Source organism: Vipera berus, assembly GCF_964194415.1.
Source record: "Vipera berus genome assembly, chromosome: 2".
In the NCBI taxonomy this organism is placed as follows: domain Eukaryota; kingdom Metazoa; phylum Chordata; class Lepidosauria; order Squamata; family Viperidae; genus Vipera; species Vipera berus.
In genome coordinates this window covers 144881436-144900813 of record NC_138203.1, presented here as the reverse complement: position 1 = coordinate 144900813, position 19378 = coordinate 144881436, and the positions used below count along the sequence as shown (strand labels likewise).

General features: G+C 42.0%; 1 protein-coding gene across 1 annotated transcript; it reads right to left on the bottom strand.

The window, feature by feature from the left end:
- Positions 1 to 2178: 2178 nt before the first annotated feature.
- LOC308662665 (protein Njmu-R1) lies at positions 2179 to 18772 on the bottom strand. The gene is made up of 10 exons (XM_081318745.1): positions 18599 to 18772; positions 16944 to 17018; positions 15101 to 15226; positions 11656 to 11796; positions 11088 to 11145; positions 9348 to 9467; positions 7608 to 7672; positions 7346 to 7485; positions 5150 to 5253; positions 2179 to 3746 (listed from the first exon to the last, which is right to left on the bottom strand). Exons 1-10 carry the CDS (start codon positions 18739 to 18741, stop codon positions 3537 to 3539), a joined length of 1182 nt encoding a protein of 393 aa, XP_081174871.1. The 5' UTR covers positions 18742 to 18772; the 3' UTR covers positions 2179 to 3536.
- Positions 18773 to 19378: the final 606 nt, after the last annotated feature.

The window sequence follows — 19378 nt, the reverse complement described above, 5'->3', positions numbered from 1 at the left end:
TCAGCCTGCTTTTTAACTAGTCAAAGAAAATGAAAGCGGGTGTTGTTTTTGTTTCTTAAAGGAAGGCAGGAAAAGATTACACAGCTGCCTTCTCTATAAATTATAATTTGGTGCCCTTTTGCGGTACAGATGTGATGACCAGAGAATTTAGTGTGTATTTAGTATTGGAAACAGACTAGATCTGATTCTGGTCAGAAATCAATGGTTTTGTGCCATATGAACAAATTCTGTATCTTCAAATAATAGCAAAACATTCCAATCAGCAAGTTTTTTTTAACAAACCAGATGGTCAAAGGCAAGAAACAAAACAAATACGTCTTGGTTCTGATCTGTGCTATGAACCACTGTTTAAATTAGGTGAAGGAGAAACCAGTTACTCTTCACATGTTGGTTTCCCAGCCTCATTGGCTCCCCCGAAAAGCATAGTGAGCAGGAGCTGTAGGCCCAAATATCTGGTCTCCTGCCACTACTTTAGTCTGATTCGAACATCTTGGGTAACTGGTTTAACAAGGAAAATATCACAAACACAGGAGATCAATATTTCTTCTCTTTAGGTCTGAAGCAGTGAACTGTTTTAAGGTGTTAATGTTAATCAACAGTTTCAATGTTCACAGCTTATTCTTAAATAATAGCTATCAGTGTCAAATGCATTTAAAATATATCATGTACACGGAAGTAATGGCAGAGCAGCTTATCTCAGGAAATGACCCTAAAAGCTCTTCAGACTGGTTTTCTGCTATTTAAATGCCAGGACTCTGGACAGGAAGGGACAAAGAATGGAAGTTGGTGGGGAAAAAGACACTGGGGCAGTTTTTTCCCCTAATTTGACAAGGGGGATTTGCTGGCAGCCATGTACCCCAACTACATACCCACATCAGCCTTTCAGCGTGAATGTCTCCTAGGAACATTAGTTCTCGGTCATGCTGGCTGAGAATTTACAGATGTTGCACATAGGGAGGGGGCAGGGGGGGAACCGTTCTGGGTGTCATTTCTTGATTTTGTCTAGATGGCTAACGTAATCCTGGAGCTGTAGGAAGACATTTATGATGTTCTAAATTCAAAAGATATTGAAGATATGAGAGAGGAACATTGCAGTGATTTCCTCATTCTTTTGAACGGTCCCATATAAAGCATTAATTGTGTAAACGCCATCAGGTTTACCCAACATCCCAGTAATATTCTCTTGTAGCTCTGTTCTTCCATCAGAAGTACAAGCAACTTACAACCATTCATGTAGCAAGTTTAAAGTTACAATGGCCCTGAAGAAAGTGACTTACGACTGGCCCTTGCCCTTAGGACAATTGCAGCCTCCTCATGGTCACGCGGTGAAAATTCAGGTGCTTGTATTGGATCGTTTGGTTTTTGGCAAGCAGTCAATTGGAGAAGCCAGATTTGCTTAAAAAAACCACGATTCACTAACAGCAGCAGTGACTCACTTAGGAACCGTGGCAAAAAAGGTAATCACATTGGGTGTGGCTCACTTAACGATGGAAATTCTGGCTCCAGTTGTGGTCGTTAAGTCGAGGACTGCCTGTATCAATTTTCCTTCCATTCAAAAAAAAAATCTTTTAAGGAAGAATCAGTAGTGGTAACCACCTAGTCTGAGAACACCCAATCTACTTTTTTCCAGTTGCCGGCTGGCTCCTTTCTTCTCTGCCAATTCATGTGAATTTTGCTGGCTCTGTAACTGTTCCATTCAATTGTGGTCTTCACCTCTGTATGTCTCCTTAGACTTCACATTTTTCACAGCACGTAGGGATTTATTACCATGCTAGATGATCTATTTCCTGGGTGATTCATATCTGCATTTTTTTTTAAAAAAAGATACCGCTTTCTACAAATAATTAAATGGTAAGCATTTAGGGCTAAAGATTCAGTTTAATAATCTCAAACTATGGCCTTATTAAATAAGACTTTATCTCAAACTGTATTCAAAATCCTTTAAGACTTTGGGAACTCTCTTCCTCATGCTACTGAACTGGGCCCTGAATCAGAATTGGGCTGGTCATCCAACATCCCCACCCCCCACCCCACTGAGTGCACTTTGAGCCCAAAATTCAAGTCCAACACTACCCCTGCTTATTAGGAACCACCTTTCCTGTGTTCAGAACAAGCGGTACAAGAGATACCTTCAATCTTTCAGTGCAGCAATGAACAGAAACAGGAACAAAGCCAACCTTGCTTGAAGGTGAATGCATTTAATACCCTAATTACTCAACAGTTCCGCATTAAAGAAAGCTTTCTGAGCCTCTCCAAGCAGAATGCAAATCAGAGCTCACAGAATTTTACAGACTGAATCTATGCAGCAAAAATGCATCAATGTTCACCAAATTCCACTGCCCCACAATGTCCCCTGAATTAGCAAATGCAAGAAGTACGAACCTTTATTTTCCTACACAGTTAATATCCTCCTCCATGGCTTATTGTTAAAGCACCAAATGAAGTGACTCTGCCTTAAAAATATGCTGAATAGAACGTGCTTTTCCCATCAAGGGCTATTCAAGCAAAGAGTGTACGTGCAAAGCAGCATGATGTAAGAAATGTCACATTATATTTTTCTATTGTGTACTTATAGTTTTCCATGAACAATTTTGTGCAGAGATTTTATTTCGGATGTACCGTTCAGCTTTCTTCTGTCCTCCCCCCCCCCAGTGAGTGGTTGATATAAGCATACCTCACCAAAACCCCATTATCTACAACTTGTAAAAATGGGGTCAGGTTTTACAAGTACAAATATAAATAATTAATAATTAATTTGACCAGTGTGTAAATTTATTTGGCGCTCCAGGTTCAGCTGCCCTGCTTTAAGGTAAATAGCTTGTTGCTGGGATGAGATTTGTATGTTTGTGTGCGTGCGTGCGTATAACAGCAAGAGAGAATGGGAGCAAATCCATATGCTTGATCCAGACGTGCAACTATGCTGCTTTTAGCTAGCCAAGAACTGTACATGTATCCACTCAAAAGCCATTTGGACAGCTACACTGACACCCCCTTCCACCCAAGTGACTAGTGCTGACAAAACCACTTAACCTTCTTTTGTCTCCCAGAAGTATAGCCTGGATCCACACTGTGCTGAAGTCTAGCTCAACCCCATTGTTCTTCGTCTAGAGCAGCTGGCTCTTATTGAAAGTTGCAACCTAACATGTAAGGATTGCAAACTATGGATTGATCCTGCTTTTGACTGCGATTTATAAGGAAAGCCTAAAACCACTCTGGACCTCAAGTGACGGTGGTTTTACAAGCCAGACAGACCAGAGAAAGCAGGGAGGAGAGTGAACACTTGAATATTCAGCTTGTTCCCATGCCAACAAATACCAATTTCACTCCACCTCACAGAAGATGCTATGGGAGGGGTTTTCCTTTTGGACCACATGTTTGTGTCCTTGTGAGGAGCTGGGACTGAGTGCAACTCTCCACGGTATAAGTACACATGATTTAACACAAAAAAATGGCCTGCATGCTCAAGGTCTGTGATCCTACATGGAGGCACGCCGATTTGGTACTGTACAAGCCAACCCTCGGTTCACGAGGAGGGTTTAAGCTCCAAGCTGGTCTCTCGTGAATTCTTCCAGCACACTGATGACATTCCTGGCTTCCTGCATTTCTGCATATTCTACTTTGACAATCTTCAAGAGCACATCTCCGCTGCCACAGTTCTTCAGAAACAGGTAGCATTTGAACAAAGCGTAATGGCTCATTTCTGCCTGCCGGATGAACCGCTTCAGGTTGTTGATGTCCTGTATGGCCTGGAAAGAGAGCAGCCAACATGTACACCGGTGTCCTGATGCAGCGGAGAAAACCTACATAGAAACCCTGGTCCACACACTCTCTTCCTTGACAGTCTCGCTCGGATAAAGGCAGTTGCACACAGTCTGCCGGGCAAGAAGGGTGGGTGAATTCCCCCTGCATGGCAGTCAGGACAGGCTGCTGCTGTCCACTGCCAATAGATGTGCTGTACACGTACGGTGGTTCTTTGGACACCCAATATAAACTCCTGCACCTCCTGCATGCACAACACGTTAATATACAGGAATTAGGAGCAGGAAACGATAAGTTTAGCAGGAAGAACGTCCCATCTTTAAACTAAACCAGCTTACACAGGAGGAAAAGCAGACATGCTCCAACTAACAAACGTTTAACTGGGTAAATGGCCTAGATAACAAATAGAACACTTATTCGACTCTTATGAATCAATGTCATTTAAAATGTAATCTATAACTGAAATGTTTTTGAATCCCTCAAGCCTTACAAAACTGACTACCTATTCCCGTCGTACGTGTGCCACAGTATTATGTGCTCCTTCTGTACAATTTTATTACTGCTGCCCGTGGGCTCTATGGTTGATCCTCGACTTACAACGGCAATCGAGCCCAAAATTTCCATCGTTAAGCGAGGCAGTTTAAGTGAATTTTGCCCCGTTTTTTCCCAACCTGTTTTCCCAATGTTGTTAAGCGAGTCGCTGCACTTGTTAAGTTAGGAACACGGCTGTTAAGTGAATCTGGGCTTCCCCATTGATTTTGTACGGCAGGAGGTCGCAAAAGGGGATGACCCCCAAAGACACCGCGACCGCCATAGAAGCCAGCTGCCAAGCATCTGAATTTGGATCACATCAACATGGGGATGCTGCAAAAAATGGTCGTAAGTCATGTTCTTAAGTGCCACTGTAACTTCAAACAGTCACTGAATGAACTGTTGTAAGTCGAGGACTACCTGTATGCCTTATGCTAAATAAATAAATAAATAATATTACGTGCTCCTACACTGCATGGCTGTTGTTGGGGCTGCATCAAATCAGGCAGGCAAAAGCCACCCTTTATAACACAGGACTGCTTTAGAACAAATATACTTGAGCCACAATTGTTGTGTCTCGGCATGAGCGTCTGGTAAAGAAGCAATCGGGGAGTATTAGAACAACACAAACTTTGCCACTGGTTTCTACTGGAGATTAATTTAAACCCAGTTCTTTGTCTAAAATAGATTATAATTTGTGGGTTGGGAAATCCATGAGACTTAAAACAAGCAATAGTACATGAAAGGTTTCATCTACCACTATTTCTAAAGATCACAAATAGCAGCCATCTCATCCAGTGCCCCGGCTGATGCATTCGGACTACAATTCTCATTGTTCGTGCCCAGCACAGACAGTTACCTTCAATTTAAAGTTTTCCAGTATTTGTCGAAAAAGGAAGGGATTGCCCCCTTCAGAAACGTTCAGAAATGCTTGTGTCCAATCTTCACAGAACCTATTCGTTCCTGAGACATTTGTTGGAAGAAAGAAAAATCTTATTATTTCAGTCAATGCAGTAAATTAACAAATGTCTTCCAAGTTACCTGAAAAGGGTTTTCTACAAGACACAGATATTCCTTATCTACTTACAAAGGAAGAGAGTGTTATGGTTTCCTGAGGCTTCAAGAGTAGCACCCGCTCAGGACGCTACTCTTTGGCCATCAATCGCACAATTGCAGATAAATAAGCGTCAACATTTAAATGATCACTCTTATCTAAAGTAATTATGGAAAGACCCTACTCTCTAGAAAAGGTTCTGGTGTTGGGAAAGGTGGAAGTAAAAAGAAGGGGAGGACCAGCAGCAAGGTTTGAAAGCCAACGTGGTCTCGTGATTCAAGCACCAGGCTAGAAACTAGGAGACTGTGAGTTCTAGTTCCATCTTAGCACTGAAAACCAGCTGGGTGACTTTGGACCAGTTCCTCTCTCTCAGTCCAACCCAACTCCCAGGGTGGTTGTTGAGGGGGAAGATAGGAGGAGGATGGATCATTAGGTATGTTTGGTGCCTTGAGTTATTTATAAAAAAGAATGAAGGTGGGATAAAACTCTAATAATTAAGGTGGATGGACTCAGTTACAGCAGCCATGAGTGTACCATTGGGGGCCAATACCAGGTTGGGATGGGGAAAGTCTATGTGGTCATTAGGAGCTGAAAAAAATTTGATGACACATAATTTTTTTTAAAAAAGCCCTTATCCTTATATATATATTTTTTAAGGCCCAACAGCATAAAGAGGCTGTTTCTGAGTTTTATAGAAGCCTTTGGGTGAAAAAAAAACCCTCAGTAACAATGAGCTTCTAGCTTGGATCAAGAGAGTTGTTCTTAATTGCTTAGTTAAGATAAAATGCCATCAAGGCTTTAGCAGAACAGCAGTGCGTTTGAAGAGATGCTGAAGATACGATTTTCTAGGCCAGCCTTCTTCAAACTGATGACTTAAAACACGTGTCAGATTTCCATTCCTCTCTAGGAATTGCTATCTGGCAATTTTTGGATTTGAAAGTTTTAAGCCTCTGGAGGGACCCCAAATTGCAGCTTTCAGCTGTCGCTGCATAATGTTACCATGAATCTGAAGCATGTCATAAAGACCAAGAAAAAAACTGAAAGTGACCTTTCAGAATTCTTTCTTTCTTTCTTTCTTTCAAGAGAGAGAAGGAAAGAAAGAAAAGTACCGTTTTCCCAAAGGATCACCTTTTGGATTTGCTCGGGGCTTCTTTAAATGAAGCAAAAAAGCAAAGCAAATTACATGCATGACCCAATCAAAATCTCTGTATTGGTCCATGGTGATAAGTCTTCCAAATCTGGGAATCAACTTGCTATATTTGAGTATATTAGATGAATGCAAGAGGAAGGCTACACTACGGTAAGGCTAGACTCAAATAGGATTGTCTGCCTTAAACAACTGTCTTTGTAGAAAGGTTTAAAATAACACCAGCCTCTCAACATTCCTTGTGCTCTTGTTACTGAGCACCACTCAGATGCTAGAAGTGGAGTGGACTGGAGGCTAAAACATATAAGCAACGGTTGCTGGAATTAATGAAGAGAAGGGCGAGGGGGGACACGATAGCAGTGTTCCAATATCTCAGGGGCTGCCACAAAGAGGGAGGCAAGCTATTCTCTAAAGCGCCTGAAGGCAGGACAAGAAGCAACGGATGGAAACTGACCAAGGAGAGAAGCAACCTAGAACTAAGGAGAAACTAAGGAGAGACAGTTAGAACAATTAACTAGTGGAACAATCTGGCTCCAGAAGCGGTGGATGCTCCAACACTGGAAGTTTTTAAGAAGAGACTGGACAGCCATTTGTCTGAAATGGTATAGGGTTTCCTGCCTGAGTAGGAGGTCTCTCCAAGGTCCCCTCCAACGTCTTCTTCTTCTTCTTCTTCTTCTTCTTCTTCTTCTTCTTCTTCTTCTTCTTCTTCTTCTTCTTCTTCTTCTTCTTCTTCTTCATCATCATCATCATCATCATCATCATCATTATTATTATTATTATTATTATTATTATTATTATTATTATTATTATATTACTACTACTACTACTACTTTGTATCTCCTTTGTAAGTTTACCTGCACTGTGGAAGCAAAGCTGTGGCCCATTCAAGTCAATCACCACTGATTTGCATTGCTCCTCTGTTGCTGCAGCTGTGCATGAGGATGTCATCATAGTTTCCCTGACCAGATCTTGAAGACTTGCTGCTCGAAGGAACCTGGAAAAGAACGTAAACAGATTTCCAGGATGTAGAGTCAAGAGTCAAGTTCCATTAAGCAGTCATCTCAAAAGGAGCAAGGGAGCCCCTGAGAAATATCATCCTGAGGGACCTTTGCTTACCTGTTAATATCCTTCTCTGTCTTTTCTTCAGATCCATTCACTTCAACAGGACTGCAACTCAGAGCCTTGAAAGAGCAGAGCCAGTGTCACCACTTGGTACAATGACATAGCCTTAGACTGCAATTCTATACTCTTCATCTGTCTCAGGAAACACTTGGCTTTATTGCCAAGCAGATGTAAAGGGTTATGCTGTTATCAACCAGCAATTTCATTTTCAACAGGTGTCAGTGGAACATCTTGTCAGTTCGTTTTTTTTGTCCATTCATTTTCCCGACCCCTCAGAATGTACAGGTTAGTCCTCGACTTACAACCACAATTTAGCCCAAAATTTCGTGTTGCTAAGCAAAGCAATTGTGAAGTGAATTTAGCCCCATTTTACGACCTTTTTTTGCCACGGTTGTTAAAAAATCGCTGCAGTCGTTAAGTATTAACAGGGTTGTTAAGTGAATCTGGCTTCCCCGTTGACGTGGCTTGTCAGGTGGTGGCAAAAAGTGACCCTGGGACACTGCAACGGTCACGAATGCATGCCAGTTGCCAAGCATTCGAATTTTGATCGCGTGACTGTGGAGACGCTGCTACGATTGTAGTGTGAAAACTGGTCACAAGTCACTTTTTTCAGTGTGGTTGTAACTTGGAACTAAATGAATGATTGTTAAGTCAAGGACTATCCGCGTATGTAAACTTCTCCCCGGCCTCCATTTTATTTTCAAACAGCTTTGAGCAAAGGCCAGAGGGCTTCCTGATCAAGCAGGAACTTGACATCAAATCTTGATAAACTAGAGCAGGGGTAGGCAACCTTGGCTCTTTTATGACTTGTGGACTTCAATACCCAGAATTCCTGAACCAGCCATGCTGACTCAGGAATTCTGGGAGTTGAAGTCCATGAGTCATAAAAGAGCCGAGGTTGCCTACCCCTGAACTAGAGCCAGTTTGGTGTAGTAGTTAAAGTTGGGAGTTCTAGTCCCACCTTAGGCATGAAGGTAGCCTTGGGCCAGTCACTCTCTCAGCTCTAGGGAGAAGACAATGGCAAACCACTTCCAAAATCTTGTCAAGAAAACTGCAGGAATTTATCCAGACTATCACCAAGCGTCAGCACTGACTCAAAGGCCAACACATCAAGAACAGTCAAACTCTGTTGAAAGAAGACATTTCTGGCATCCTACCTATTTTACTCACTCTCTCTCTCTCTCTCTCTCTCTCTCTCTCTCTCCTCTCTCTCTCTCTCTCTCTCATCTGCAGAGAAACTGTTTTTCAAACTCTTTGAGCCAAGAGCCCCCTCCAAGCATAATTGAAATGTATATATTTAAAAACATGTAACTCAATTCCAGCTGCAGTAATGTTATTCAAGCTGTCAAAACCTTCCTTCTGACCAAATTGTTTAAGCCATGAACACTTCCCACCAACAGCCCCTTGCAGTATAGTTCTACTGCTATGCTGTTGCTGCTGTCCTGAAGGTAAAGAAAGAACAATGTAAGGACAGCAACTAGCACATCATGTCATCTAGTGTGTATCTCCCCACTCTCACCGTGCCTGGTAAAAATTTCCAAGAAAGAGGCACACACTAGGTGACATGATGCACAATTAAAGATTGTCTGAAGTAGTGAAGTCTTATTGTATACACTTTGACTCTCACAAAAGTTGCAGCTAAAGCCACTAATAAACAAGGCAACTCATTGAGCAAGAAACCCAAACAAAAGCCCAAGAAAGATCCAAGAAGAGTGAACTTTGTATGGTACTCACAGCATGTAACACAAAGGCAAGTTTCTCCCGGAAAAGCTTCACCACCCTCTGAATAGGGCACACCAAATCCTCAAACCAAGTACTCAGGAGCGGCTTAATGCAGGTCTCCAGGTTGCTTTGCTGCATCCAATTAAAATAACAGTTGATCATCTACAGGATATGTGACTGTAAAGGGGACTTCACAGTGAAACAGCTCGGGACAGTTTCTTTTGAAAGTGTTGATTACTTTTCAGCCATTCCCCATTCCAGAGCCTACAAAATTTCCCATGGGGCTAATTTGCTACCTTGAATCAAGAAAGTGAGTGAGAAGTAGCAGCATAATAGCTTATCCAAACAGCTGCATTAAGCTCATACAAGCAGTAGAGTCCCTCCTCCGTAGTCTGTCTTTTAACAGCTATAGTCCTCCTGTACTATTTTACAAATTATTCTTGAAACTTCCAGAGAAGCTAAAAGCGTTTGTGGTGAATCACAGTAAGCTAAACTCCATTAACGCAAGCTCAGGACAAACACACAAACACATTCACACACACCCCGTGAGTGTTAGGAGTCTTTATTGAGGCTTTCAAGCCTGAATTATTCCCCAGCAATTCCTTGTGCCAGCACCAGCCCACAGTACAAAGACAAGGCAACTCTACTAGGCAAAGGCAAATAAGGGATGCCAAGCTATTGTAAAGACAACATTTGAATTTCCCTACATGCCCCTAAGTAATCTGCAAAGTAGTATAGATACTTCTTTCAAGATGTCTCTTTAGAGAGCAGAACTCTATTAGCAGCATTCAGAAGTGACACATTCAAAACTAAGAGATATCTCGGTATGTTGGGTGTCAAAGCGTCAATAGCAATAGCACTTAGATTTATATACTACTTCACAGTGCTTTATAGCGCTTTCTAAGCGATTTACAGTCGACATATTGCCCCCCAACAATCTGGGTCCTCCTTTTACCAACCTCAGAAGGATGAAAGGCTGAATCAACCTTGAGCCGGTCAGGATCAAACTGCTGACAGTCGGCAGAGTCAGCCTGCAATACTGCAATCTAACCACTGCATCACCACGGCTGTTGGTGGCATGTGGGTGACACAGCACTCCATAGCTTGAATGATGCCCAGTATTTTCACAGAGATAGTAAGAAGTATGACAGTCTTGAGGTTCTACACGTGATCACACTCATAAAGAGCTTGATTCCCACAGAACAACTATAAACGCTAAGCAAAATTCTTGCAAGGCCAATTTTTCAATTCTCCAGCAACATGAACACTCTAGAGGGACACCATGCAGATAATACTGGAAACCACAAAGAGATGCAGGAGAATCAACGGTCAGATTAGCCTGCTTCTCTTCCAACTACAAGGTAGCAAACAATTTTCTGTCTTGAACTTGAAACAGAATCTAGTTTCTTTCAAAGTAACTTGGAAATGCCAGGTCCCTTTCCTACTCTACTACCGAGATGCACAGAAAACAGGCCTAGAGCACCCCAATGCCTGGGAAGTGAGATAAGGCTTCTTTAATCAATCCTTAAGTGATTGAGGATCATGAAAGTGAACTCGTCTTCCTCAGCTAGCCTTCACTATCCTAGATAAGCAACTCTTGATTAGAGATCTTCACAGGGAACTCAAAATAACTTCAGGCATCTCAGTCTGACAAACCGTTTTCCATCTTGTTAAAGAGGGGGGAGGGGGGAAGAGAAAAACTGAAGAAATCATTCAAATGTATGGAGTTCAAATGTATTCATCAAGACTTACCTTTGAATCTAAGCAAGCCTTCACGTCTTGAATGTATCCATCAAGCTCCAGTCTGAATGTATATCACTTTTAAGGAAATAATGCTTCAGTTCTGCCTAATCTTTAACTGGTTTTATAATTGACGTGCTGCACGTCTGTTAAAGATATTTTAAACACCCAGATATTATTTATTTATTTGTAAATTTTATTGGCTGCCCATCTAACCATCGGGTAACTGTGGGCGGCTTACAGATACATCTTAGTTAAGACATAAAATGTTAAAATCCAATGGGGAGGGGGGGGTGAGGTGGGTGGGATCCATTATTACTCAATCAACCACCTCCATTGCGCTGTTCCCCCACTGGGGCCCCAAAGCGACTGGCACAGCCATGTCTTTAGGCCCTTACGAAACGATAAGGAGGGTATAACTGATATTCTCAGAAATCTAAAAAAAATTATTGGGGAATGCGTATGAACTCTGGCCTAACTGAAGAGAAAAATCAGAACAATGGGATTTTTTTTTAAAAAAAAGAGGACTTTCCTACTTCATCCCCATTTTAACCCAGACAGAAACAGAGTAAAAGGATATAGTTCAAGCCCCTTCTCTGAGCCTCCCAAAAAACAGATAACATACTCCAAGGGACTCTCCCTCGATTCAGGATCAGCTCCTTCTGCACATTTTTCTGGCTGGAACAGGCAGTAATAACAACCAACTCGAGTTTCTGGAATACTGAATTAATCACAGGGTGGTTGCACCACATCAGTTTAACGCTGTATTTATTTCGCACTGCGGTTTACCTGTTCATCGACCTCATTACAAATGAAGCCCTTATTTTAATTCAATCGGAATCAACCTCCAGAGGCAAGAATCTACACAGGTTGTTAACTCCAGTCAATACACTTTGCTTCATATTTCCGTCAACCTCTTGATTCTACCTACTTTCCCTCAGACCAGTGCCGGTGAATGGGAAGCCAAATCACTCGCCTGCTATTCCTGTGTACAGGTGGCCCTCAACTTACAAGCATTCGTTTAGTGACTGTTCGAAGTTATAACGGCACTGGAAAAGTAACTTATCACCGTTTTTCACACTCAGGATCATCACAGCATCTCCACGGTCATGTGATCAACATTTGGTTGCTTGGCAACCGGCAAGTGTTTATAACAGTCGCAGCATCCCCGGGGGTCATGTGATCACCCTTGGTAACCTTCTCAGCTGGCTTCAGACTAGCCAAGTCAATGGGGGAAGCCGGATTCGCTTAATGACCGTGTGATTCACTTAACAACTTTAGTGATTTGCTTAAGAACTGTGGCAAAAAAAGTTGCAAAATGGAACAAAACCCATTTGATAAAACTACCTCCCTTAGTAAGCAACGTAAATTTTGGGCTCGACTGTGGTCACAGGTCAAGGACTACCTGTAGTCTATAAACATGAAATGGATTAAATAAAGATAAAACATAGCCAAAATGAGTGTTTTAGAAACCAAAAATTGCTAACTCTCAATGAGTTTGGTGGAGTTGTCATTTAGCATTTCTCTGGCTAGATCTAGTCCCTGGAAGAGATTATTCCTGCCCTTTAGCCTGCTTTTTAAGAATTCAGCGGATCAAAGAATGGTATGAATGGAAGAGTAATTAAAACAGACATAGACGAGATGAGGAATTCATGGCTCCCTTGTCTAGTATTCTAGTACCAAGGAAGAAATGTAGGGTGGGTAGCAGAGTCTGCTGATAATTTCCGCTGGGACCCTTCATTCCATTTACAAGTTTTCCAACCAAACTCAATATGTGCCTTTTAAAGGGATGAAATGGTCATTAAACTGATCAGATGAATTAAATACTGTTAAATATTCTTAGGAAAGCAAAAGGAAAAATACTCTTGAAGACTATTTCTGCCGGATGAGTTCTTGTTTTCTCGACAGTACTATGAATGTAATTTGCTCTTGCCTTCCAATTCCCTGACTCATCTCTAGCTTAGCAGTGCCTGGTTGTTCAGGATCCAAGTCCTATCTCTTTCTGACCCTCCTTAGCTTTTCAAGGATGATCAGGCACCAGTATTAGCTGTGCTATTCTTAATAAGTTCAGCTCTTCCAAAAAAAACCCGCAAAGAGCACGCAACAGGCAATACTTCAAAATTGATTTAGGCTTTAATCACATATATAGTAGCTCATTAACCTGGCAATAGCCCCATTAAATTGGGAGTTCCTTTTAAACAGAGCTGTACAGCAAGGGTGGGCAACCTGTAAATTTCAGCATCCCATTTCTAACACCGCAGCACCCATTTTGGTGGCAAAACAACTCAGCACTTCTTTTTTTTAAGGAAAGAAAGGGAGGGCTCTTCGTTTGAAACTGCAATTTCGACTTTTTTCCCCGATAAGAGTGGGTGTGCCTGCCAGAAACCACCTACTCTTGTTTCCATTTTTAGCCCACCCTAATTTCTGTAAAAACTGCAGAAAATATTTTCATTTTGCCCGTTTGAGCACTGACCGCCTATGGTTGACTGGGAGACTGAGTTGTAGCCTTGAGCACTGCAGCCCCCCATCCCCATCCTGAAGTATTACAACATGAGGAAACATCTACACAATTCTGATGCAACAGTCCTCTGCCTGCCTGGCAGTGTGATGCAACAATTAACGGACACTCTTGTACTTCCTAGTTGGGAAACCTGCCATCTTCCATTGGGTGTTGCTAAAATATTAATCCCCGATTCCCCTCAATACCAGCCAGCACAGCCAGTGAGCAAAATGCTCAGAGTTTTAGTGCAGCACCCTCTAGAGGACCAGAAGTTGCCTTAACTACTTGTAGTGCTACATGTGTGGTGATTACAAGCCCTTAGAGTCACTAGATCAGGGGCGTCTTCAAACTTGGCCCTTTTATGACTTGTGGACTTTAACTCCCAGAATTCCTCAGCTAGGCATGCTGGCTGAGGAATTCTGGGAGTTGAAGTCCACAAGTCATAAAAGGGCCAAGTTTGAAGACCCTTGCACTAGATCCTACATTTATGTAATGATACACAAAAGTCAACCCCCTCCCTCCAAAGGGCTATAGCCCTTTCAGTGGTATATGTATTCACACTCCCATTAAATGTAAACATTAAATATATTGCCAGGCACCTAGCTCACTATCAGAGTTCAGTATAAGCTTATTCTACCTAGTTTCATTGATGAAGAGAACATTCATTGAATAATAGTGAGATGAAGTTTATCGTTCAGAATTCAGAGTATATGCATATTGTCTTTTGTAAGCTTAAGCTCTTGAAACCCTTAATTTTACAGTTATTAAGAGCTTAGATAATGAGTATGTATATGAATAAAAACAGTTAACTTACAGCAGTGCATTTAGTGCACAAAGTTACGGCACTGAAAAAAGTGTCTAATGACTGTTTTATCATGCTTACGACCACTATAGCACCCCCGTGGTCACATGATCAAATTCACATGCTTGGCAACTGAGTCATATTTATGATGGTTGCAGTATCCTGGGGTCATGTGATCACCCTTTGAGACTTTCTGACCAAAGTCAATGGGGGGAGACAGATTCACTTATCAATTGTGTTACTAACTTAACAACTGCAGTGATTCACTTAACAACTGTGGCAAGAAGGGCCATAAAATCGGGAAAGCTCACTTAACAACGATCTCGGTTAGCAACAGAAATTTGGCGCTCAGTTGTGGTCGTACGTCTGGGACTACCTGTAATTTCCACAACTTAAGTTTAGTTGGACCGATATTAAAAACACCGCAGGATCAGGCTCAGAAAGCCACTCTAAAAGGCAGAAGAGCTTTCTGAGCTGGGAGGGAGAAGAGCTTGTTTTATTTTGTTCTGCAACCAACACTTCAAATGCCTGACAAGGATGAGGCAATTCAGAAATAGCACTGTTCAATCTTTGACTCGTAAAACAAAACTTAAAACGACCTTCCCGTTTCGTTTACACACAATTTAGTAAAAAAAAAAAGTATCGCTAATTTATTAAGAAATCTACAATTAATTAAAATTGCTTGATATCACTGGAAGTCTCAGTCCACATCTACAGCCTTACCTCAACTCGACGGTTACAACATTGCCCATCCCCTCAAACAAAGCTCCTTTGTTAAGATGCTTGGCAATCAAACAGCGCAATTCCATCTCAGCTTCAGCTGGTAAATTAGTGTTCACCAATGAAAGGCTTCATAAAGGAAATTAAAAAAAACATGACTAGGTAAGATAGAGCTTTCATTGTATCTATTTAGTTTAGAGAGCTACAAAGACCAGTCCTTAATACTTGAGAATAATTGTCAAACTTTCAAAGAAAAAGATACCACTTCCAGTTTAGTATGAAATTCCAGGTATGTCCCATTTAAATAAACAATCAAAACACTCCTTGTAATAAAACCAAGAGCCACAAAGTTGCACGCTTCAGTTATATTTCAGTATAACTCCATGTGTTTCGATGTGCATGAATAACAGACAGGAACGAAAGCATAAACTTCTCAGCTAAATTTTCCTAGATTTGGTCTCCTCCCCCCACCCTTTCTATAATACCCTTATTCACTGCTCATACTAGGAACAGGAGTTCCATTTGTAATAGCAATAAAATTAGTTGGCTTCTTTTGAAGTATCTGTTCTTAGAATGTCGACAAATTTCCTCCAGGCTGGGAAATACATAAAAATATATATTAATGAGCTCTCATACTTTTTATATTTATTTGTCAAGCGCAGGAAATAAGACGTCCAGGCAGTTCAAATGAATATAGGTTAATTGTATGCTAATGTTCTTCTCCACAAGAATCTGAATTACTAATGGTCACAACAAATTGGTGATAGATAAGAGTCAACAGAATTTAAGGTGGGCTGGACTTAGATTCATAAATAAACCGTTAGAAGACGGAAAGAGGAAGAGATGCAGAAGTGACAACAGTCAGATAAGAGGCAGCTTAGCCCAAAGAAGCAACATGGGCATGGCAAACATCTCAGACGGCTCCCTCTCTAGTCAGCCTTCTGAGGAATTCCAGGTAAGAAGCACACCCAGAAGTACAGGTAGTCCTCGACTTACAACCACAATTGGACCCCAAATTTATGTTACTAAGTGAGACATTTGTTAAGTGAGTTTTGTCCCAGTTACGATCTTTCTTGCCACAGTTAAATGAATCGCTAGTAACCGTATTACCGTTAGTAATAAGGTAGTTAAGTGAATCTGGCTTCTCCATTGACTTTGTTTTATCAGAAAGTCTCAAAAGGCTATCATGTGACTCTGGGACACTGCAATCGTCATAAATATGAGTCAGCTGTCAAGTGTCTGAATTTTGATCATGTGACCATGGGGATGATGCAAAGGTCATAAAAATGGTCACAAGTCACTTTTTTTCAGTGCCGTTGTAACTTTGAACGGTCACTAAATGAACAGCTGAAAGTCAAGAACTACCTGTAGTAGCTACAATTTTATTGTAAGGTGATATCATCAGAATCTTGTTAATCTGAAAGTACATCTCTTCCTCCTCCCTAAAAACTGGGGGGGGGGGTTGTCCCTTCTGAGATGTTTGTCACATCATTATTGCTTCTACCATCTCATTATAGAACGAATGGGATATGAGTGCAATTCCACATGCTTGACAAATTGGCCTAGGAAAGTAAGAAATCTTTGTCAAGATACCCCAGCTAACCTTAAACAAACAGTTTACACTGAGCTAGGGAACTCCTCAGATAATTGGCCCTCAACCTATTTAGAAATTAGAACAAAAGCACAGCCTTAAATCAGATCCAAAAAGAATTCACTTGTGCATTCATAATGCATCCAGTTACATGTTTGGTAACAATTAAAAATGGGAACAAGTAATATGCACATGCCCCTCTATTATAACAATCCAAGGTACAGCACGCAAAATCATTCTGCCAAGTTCATTTACCTGAAGTCATCTGAAGGTGTTTCAGCTGATGATTTGTTTGGACTCCCAACATCACTGCCTGTTCCTTGGTGAAATCTGAAAAAGTCAAAGTAATTAGGAATGTCAAGACAAAATGCATGTGGTTATAGAAAACTCGAACACCTATCATGATTACTATCATTGTTCTAAGGGAGAGGGAATGAAAACCTGGACTGGGAAGAGCAGACTGGGATTTCTGGGAATTGAATCGGCAACTCTAGGAGTACTTTGGATTCACAATGGGCGAATGGCACCTTATTTTGAACAGCCCGCTGAACAACCCAGAAGAGTTTGACAGCCCAAGACACAATAGCTCCAATGTACGACCAACATTGTAAAATTCATTAGATAAATTCATCGGTTGACAGACCTCCTTTAGTAGCAGTTTTTTCCCCTGTTAATTGTGCCTGATTTTTGAAGACCGCCTGGACAAGTCCCTGCAGTTTTGTTGGCAAGGTTTTTCAGAAGTGGTTTGCCATTGCTTGCTTCCTAGAGCTTAGCGATAGGGACTGGTCCAAGGTCACCTATCTGGCTTTGTATCTAAAATGGGACTAGAATTAACGATCTCCCAGTTTCTAGCCTGAAGCCTTAACCACTATATTACAGCAAACTGGCTCTCATTTGCATCATCACCATCATTTTAGTCACTGTCAATCCACTGCAGGATGAAGGCCTCTTCCGCATGTTTCCAACATTACAAGATACAAAAACCTGCACATGGATCATTAGAGAACAAACAAAAGTATACGATATCATCAAGAGAGTAAAAGAATTGAAATGGAAATGGGCTGGTCAGACAGCAAGAAGAAATGAAGGCAGGTGGACCAAGGCAGTCATAGAATGGGTCCCACTTGATAAAAAGCATCCACGAAAGAGACCTACAACAAGATGGATCCACAACGTAAGCAAGTATTGCAGGCCCTAGGACGCTGAGCTTGTCGATCAGAAGGTCGGCAGTTTGGCGGGTCGAATCCCGAGTGCCGCGTAGCAGAGTGAGCGCCTGTTACTCGTCCCAGCTTCTGCCAACCTAGCAGTTCGAAAGCACGTAAAAATGCAAGTAGAAAAATAGGGACCACTCCGGTGGGAAGGTAACAGCGGTCCGTACGCCTTTGGCGTCTAGTCATGCCGGCCACATGACCACGGAGACGTCCTCGGACACTCTTCGGCTTTGAAACGGAGATAAGCACCGGCCCCTAGAGTCGGAAATGACTAGCATGCGTGTGCGGGGGAACCTTTACCTTTATGCATAATAGTCCTTTGAAGGAAAACCAATGCCCCTGGGGAGGAAAATCGAGGCTAGATTTCATGAGCAGACATAACCTTCTACATGATCACAGATGGAAACTAGAAACTGGACTAAAGCAATTGTTGGATTTATTCGATCAACCATTTTTACTGTTACCAACCATTTAATCTAGTGAACCCCAGAGGGAAACAAGCCCCATCGCTCTCAGCCAACGGGGTGGGACTGCGGGAATGAATTCATCCAAGACCCCCAGATTCGGAAAGGCTGGATTATCATAAAGCTCGATGAAGGATTGGTAAGAGAGACCAGCAGCCTTTTGTGGTTCAGGCTGGAAACACAGAGCAGAAGAAAGCCCTGTAGGGGCCCGGTGGGGCAGCCGCCGCTCTCTTACCCGGAGCCTCGGTAGCCGTACAAGCAGTGGTAACTGTTGCTGCTACGCTCCGGTTTCGGTTCCTCGGGCAAGCCGCCTCCCTCCTCGCTGCTCTCCAGCTCTCTCTCATCTCCGTCTACGGACTCCTGAAGGGAAGGCAACATGTTTGCTCGCGAACTCGAAGCAAAGAAGATCCGTTCCCCCGGTTGCCGTACAGCGCAACGCTCTATTCTTCTCGGCTCCGCACTCTGTCCACATAGCGTCACAAAGGTTCCGGTCACAAACACGTTGTCACGGCCGACAGAAGACAGAGGCAGCCGTAGACTCCTGAAGTAGTAAGGATGTTGCAGGCGCGGGCGCGCGCGCACACACACACACACACACACGTGTCTCTTCAAGACTCGCGTTGGTTCAGTTAACATTCATTCTCCTAATTTTACGGAGTTTTTAAAAAATCGGCTCAGCACGCTGCACTGGATCGGCATTAGCTTATTGTCACTGAAATCAGTGGGATTGAGATTTGTCTAAATAAGAGTCTAATTGTAAACTTGTTTATATTTACTTCTGACCTTTGGGCTGTAATTGATTTCATTTACACTCGGAATTACTGATCTCAGTAGAACTCAAATAAGACATTTATGTGACGGGTCGGTCAAATTGTTAATTAGTCCTTGTCTAACTTAACGCTCTTTCAGAACGCCACAGATTTTCTCAATGTTCCAATTATAATACCGCTAGCTTTCCATTGAATCTTAAGGGGATTTATTTCCTAGCACGCACGTACAAGGTCGAGCTACATAA

Excerpts from the sequence above, each read along its gene's own strand:
- LOC308662665 (XM_081318745.1), bottom strand. The coding sequence starts at position 18,741 with ATGTTGCCTTCCCTTCAGGAGTCCGTAGACGGAGATGAGAGAGAGCTG. Across the intron at positions 11,146-11,655 it reads TCAGAGAAGGGGCTTGAACT|ATTCAGACTGGAGCTTGATG; the intron begins ATATCCTTTTAC and ends AAAGTGATATAC. Across the intron at positions 7,486-7,607 it reads ACAGAGAAGGATATTAACAG|GTTCCTTCGAGCAGCAAGTC; the intron begins GTAAGCAAAGGT and ends GTTCTTTTCCAG.